General features: G+C 39.5%; 2 protein-coding genes across 2 annotated transcripts in view; both read right to left on the bottom strand.

Moving 5' to 3' along the window:
* safb (scaffold attachment factor B) overlaps positions 1 to 1,118 on the bottom strand; it is a 12,528-nt gene extending 11,410 nt beyond the window's left edge. The window contains exons 1-2 of the mRNA XM_014014202.1: positions 834 to 1,118; positions 462 to 561 (exon numbers count right to left, since the gene is read on the bottom strand). Coding sequence (XP_013869656.1) covers positions 462 to 561; positions 834 to 986 — 253 coding nt within the window. The 5' untranslated portion in view covers positions 987 to 1,118. The remainder of the gene's footprint in view (positions 1 to 461; positions 562 to 833) is intronic.
* A 1,081-nt stretch (positions 1,119 to 2,199) lies between these two features.
* Positions 2,200 to 5,538, bottom strand: part of malt2 (MALT paracaspase 2) — a gene marked incomplete in the record, with an annotated part of 19,442 nt that continues 16,103 nt past the window's right edge. The window contains 3 exon segments of the mRNA XM_014014200.1: positions 2,200 to 2,917; positions 3,087 to 3,224; positions 4,905 to 5,062. Coding sequence (XP_013869654.1) covers positions 2,474 to 2,917; positions 3,087 to 3,224; positions 4,905 to 5,062 — 740 coding nt within the window.

Genomic DNA, 5,538 nt, shown 5'->3' with positions numbered 1-5,538 from the left:
AATAGTAGTTATATAATAATAATTATTCTAAATCTTGGTTTAATTTTATTGTATTTACATCATAACTAATCATTTTGATCATTGGTAATGTGTGACTGGGCCTCATGCCACTTTATGTTGAACAAATTGGGCCCAGAGGTCAAAAAGCTTAAGAACCCCTAATTTAGAAAGCTACTAAAAGTTATTCAAATTAATTAACACATAATGTTCAAAGTAGAAACAAATAACATACCTATTAACACCCCCCAAATGAAAGTTATTCAACAACTATTTGACTGGCAGACTGCTTATTCTCCATGATGCTGATGATGAAGGTTTGACTAGATATTACATAACTGCGAGCGCAGATGATGACGTCATTTGTTAACCAACACGCTACCCTGCAGCTCCATTTCATTCAGTAAATATGACGGCTGTTTACATGTTTGCATTGACTGATGTCCACTGTGACCATCTTTTACCTTTAATGGCTCCTCGTTTGGGTGTAAGGTTGGCTTTTTTAGGGGTCGACTCCGGAAAGAGGGTAATCTCGTCTGGATTACCACCTTCTTCCTCAATCGCCTGTTAGTGAACAGTAAAATAAAATAGTATTATTTTAAAAAAAAAGCAATCACTGCAGGAAATCGCAGAAAAAAAGACAACTATTTGAATTAGATGTACTTATTTTGACGCCACCGACCACGACCCGATAGCGCTCATTCAGCACAAAGACCGCGAGAACCTAACATTAGCTTTCATGTTTTCAAAAAGTCTCGCGAGTTTTAACTTTTCAATTCGAACCTTTCGATCAGTAACACTGAATTTATATGCCTGTGCGATAGAAGATGAATAACCTTTTTCAGACGATCCGACAGGACGCTTTTGACGCCAGTCGTGTCCAGGTTTCGTTTCTTCAACTCGGCCTTCAGATCGATAACTCTCAGCTCCGATAGTTTGCGGACCTCCGCTCCCTCTGGAAGCTCCACATCTGCTGATGGGTTTGCCATCGTGTTGCCTGTAAATATTTCCAAATGAAAAAAGAAACCCACTTAGCGCGAAATGTATTGATTTGCGCTGCACCACGAATGGAAGCAGCTCTTGCAAAACGACTGCAAAATGGCGGACGTGTTGGGGCGGTGTAGACGACGTCAAAGCGCATGCGTATCTCAAGGTTGGTGCAGAGATGGTATGGCAGGCCGTTGTATCAAATAATTTAGCCACACGTCCCTTGAAATAGAAATGAAAAAATAAACATTTTTTATTTTATTTGGCACTTCCATTTTTTATTATGTTATTACATAAATTAAGAATATTTCTTCTAATCAAAATACCAGCATTACAAATTACAATTCAAATTATAGATATATAAAACAAGTTTCAAAAGGAAAAAAAAAATTGTAAAGGTCCTCTGGACGGGTTTTTCTTTAACAAGATTAACAAGATCTTTTACAGGATATCTACACTGAAACAAGTTTCACTGTAGATATCCACAATTGTTATCCTACAGAGTATTATGGCCACTCTTTAATTAACATCATAATATAGCGTGAATAAAGTCATAATTTTACAAGCAAAAAGTTGTACAAGAATGAAGTCATATTACAAGAATAGTACAAGAATAAAGTCATATTATTTGAACTCCTACACAAAAATTCAGTTTCACCACTGAGGAATATATGGATTAATGTACACGGCATTGCAGTTAAAGGCAACATTGACAGATTTAGTCATCATATAATATGGATGGAAGCATATTATTACACCAACAGTGACCTAAAAGTAATCGTGGACTACTTCATAAACACAGTGACACACATTGGAGGCTGTCCATAGCCGGTCCAAGTTGACCCAGGAACGGAAATTGGACATGTCAGTAACATTGTCTTTTTTCTTGTAATATTTAGTATTTGTTCCTTGTAATATTATGACTTCAATCTCGTAATTTAAATAAATCTTTGTCATGTGGCTCTAACATTGTCGTATTACAGTTGTAGACTTGAAACCTCAATGCACATAACTGGGGAAACAGGAACATCATTCATCCCTGAAAAAATATGTTTGCAAAATCATAAATGTGTATGACAAATAGAACAAATGACACTATTGAAAAATGAATCTCAAATAGGAGGAAAAAAATACAGGTATGTGCTTTGAATAGCCAGAATAACAAATATATCAATTAAACTGGCCTGCCACAATCTGTTGTAAACACAATACAAATACAGAAAAGCAAGACCTTTATAAGAAATGATACAAAAATGATACAAAATGATACAAAAGCTGAAGTCAAACCACATTTTTTTTTCTTTCTTCTCTGTTCATTCACATTATCACCACTAAACATAATGGAAATACACATTAATATAAATCTGTTTATAAAAATACAATGCATAGAAAAAAAGAACATAAATAAATCTCCTGCTTGTTTGTCATGATTATTAAATGTACACTTTCATCTTTGGACGCAAATTATATCTGAGCGACTGCATGATGCTTAGAAGGAATGGAAGTTGTACAAGTCACTGAATTTGTAGTCTGCATCATTCGTTTGGCTGTAGGGCAGACTCTTGCTGGCAACGAGAGGTTGTGGGGCACTGAATCTTTCAGGACTATCAGTCTCTTCTGGTACATTGGCACTCCTGGACGAGGTGAGAAAGCCAACATTAGGAGCTGTGCTGCCAGTTTGAGCACGATCCGTCCACATGTTTGAGGCAGAACCAGCAGAGGCAAAATCCTCGACAAAGGAAGAGCTCCCAGGAACGCTGCAGGAGCCGAGGCTGGGGTACGGGGAAGCTGAGGAGTTCTGAGAAGGCCGCGTCTCGTGGAGATTGAGTTTAGAGACCAGAGGTTTTCCCACTGTCACTAGTTGCCTTTCTTCTACCTCTTCGTCCATGTTGGCATAAGTGTACTGAAGGCAGACGGTGAATGTGAGCTCCCTCTGTAAAGGTAATAAAAAACAGTTTTAGTTTACAGAAAGAATATCAAAGTCACAACTTTTACTCTGATTCTTTAATATAATGAATGCAATTAGTTGTTTCCTAGCATGTCACTTATACAGCAACTTTGGTGGACAAAAACTTTATTAAAGACAAAAACAAGTGTCTGACTCTGAGTCTCTGCAGGCTGCGGAGGCGTGTGTAAAGACTTGGGACATCAGGTGATGGAAGTTCTTCCTTAATCAATAGTAAACATCCAGCTTCAATCAGAGTCTCCTGGTTGCTCTTTTTCAGATCAACATCCACTTCCTGTGAAAATAAACAGAGTAAAACCTAAAGTATGAGTTTTGATTAGTGAAGTATTTAATATGTAAATAAATAAAAATTATAGGAAAGTACAGAGAATTGAAACAAAACTGTCAGAGGAAAAACTGGGCCAAATCTATCCAGGTGAGACAAAACCTGATCTTGAAACCTAACTTTAGAGTCCAAACCTTTTGAGCTCTGACCAGTGAGGTGTATTGACTAGAGATTCTATCATGCGACTTTTCATGGTTAAAGGGCGGCCAAATTGTTCAAGGAAAAGACAACTCAACAGACAGTATGGTTAGGTGGTGAAGCTGAATGTGGCAACCATGGTAAGCATGACATGTTAAATTAAGGCCAGCACATCAATGGAACTCCATTTGCAATCGACAAACATTATTTTTGATTTAATAGAAATGCTTGTCAGTACATATCCTATCAGGCAAAAACATCTGGCCAAGGTACACAAGTCTGCAATAAATTGTTTCTAAAAAGGTAGAAGGTAACCAATGAAAAATTAGTATTTCTAATAATTCTACTCAGAAATATAGTCATAATAATTGACAGCCCGCCCCTCCCAATATGGCATCGTGCACGTACCACAGTGGTCAATCTCCTGAAGTGGGCATGAAGCCTCTAGTCAATACACCACATTGGTTCTGACCCACAAAAGCAAAGACTAGTGGCCCCAACTCATGCTGGTTGAAGTGCACAAACATTGCTAAAGAACCAAAAAACAAGGAAACAATGACATCCTAATCATCTATTACAGTATTTTTTTACAGTTTTTTTACAGCTGTTTGTATATTTTAGAATGGATGGATGGATGGATGGATGGATGGATGGATGGATGGATGGATGGATGGATGGAGGAATGGAGGGTTTGGTGGATGGATGGATGGATGGATGGATGATGGATGGATGGATGGATGGATGGATGGATGGAGGGTTTGATGGATGAATGGATGGATGGATGGATGGAGGAATGGATGGATGGATGGATGGATGGATGGATGGATGGAGGGTTTGATGGATGGATGGAGGAATGGAGGGTTTGATGGAGGAATGGATGGATGGATGGATGAGGGTTTGATAGATGGATGGATGGAGGGTTTGATAGATGGATGGATGGATGGATGGATGGAGGGTTTGAAGGATGGATGGATGGATGGAGGAATGGAGGAAAGGATGGATGGATGGATGGAGGAAAGGATGGATGGATGGATGGATGGATGGATGGGTGGAGGGTTTGATGGATGGATTGAGGGTTTGAAGGATGGATGATGGATGGAGGAATGGAGGAAAGGATGGATGGATGGAGGAAAGGATGGATGGACGGAGGGTTTGATGGATGTATGTATGTATGGATGGATGGATGGATGGATGGATGGACAGATGGATGGATGGAGGAATGGAGGGTTTGATGGATGGATGAAGGAAAGGATGGATGGATGGATGGAGGAAAGGATGGATGGATGGATGGATGGATGGATGGATGGATGGATGGATGGATGGATGGATGGTAAACCATACTCTTGTCTTGGTTACTCTGAATTAATTTTATTCAAAACTGGGTCAATTTCAATAATTAGTTGCTATGAAAACAAATTCAGGAGCTGTTTTTGAATTATGGAGGTCAAAGGCCATATGAAGTAAACAACCACAGGACAGCAGGTAGCTCACCACTGGGAAGTCAGTCAGCTGAGCAGAGCAAGAAATGATCTCTTTGGGTTTCTTGAGTATCCGGGTGTAGATGACCATAACATTGGAGAATTCTGCTGCGAAGCCCAGCTGAACCTTCACCCCACAGTCGAACTGAAGGCAGCGGCTCTCCGGTAGAACTGTGAAGGGAGACGTTGGAATTAGAAACACAAAATATTTTAGGGATATAAAACTGATCCACAAACAAAATAAGCAACTTCTACAAAGTTTTTTTTTTCCTTTCGAATATTTTAAAAAGGTTACCATGAGCTACGGCCCACTGCAGGTTCCGAGCTGAATAGGAGGAAGAACAGTCAGAAGTGTGGATATGGTCAGTGAGAGAACGTCTTTCTGACAGATTGCTGCGCAGCTCCAGAGCCTGCCGCCCTCTTGTGATCGCACAACGACCCATATCTAGAAAAGACAAACAGCCTTTTATGGTGGGACAAATATAAGTAATGTAAAAGAGTTGCTCATTTGGCATTTACCTATCAAGATTATGGATTAGTGAGCTAGACGTGACCCTAACTACAATCCTTTGTTGCTTGTGTGTGTGTGTGTGTGTGTGTGTGTGTGTGTGTGTGTGTGTGTGTGTGTGTGTGTGTGTGTGTGTGTG

This window comes from Austrofundulus limnaeus, unplaced genomic scaffold, assembly GCF_001266775.1.
Source record: "Austrofundulus limnaeus strain Quisiro unplaced genomic scaffold, Austrofundulus_limnaeus-1.0 Scaffold111, whole genome shotgun sequence".
Lineage (NCBI taxonomy): Eukaryota > Metazoa > Chordata > Actinopteri > Cyprinodontiformes > Rivulidae > Austrofundulus > Austrofundulus limnaeus.
This window is presented reverse-complemented; position numbering and strand designations above follow the sequence as displayed.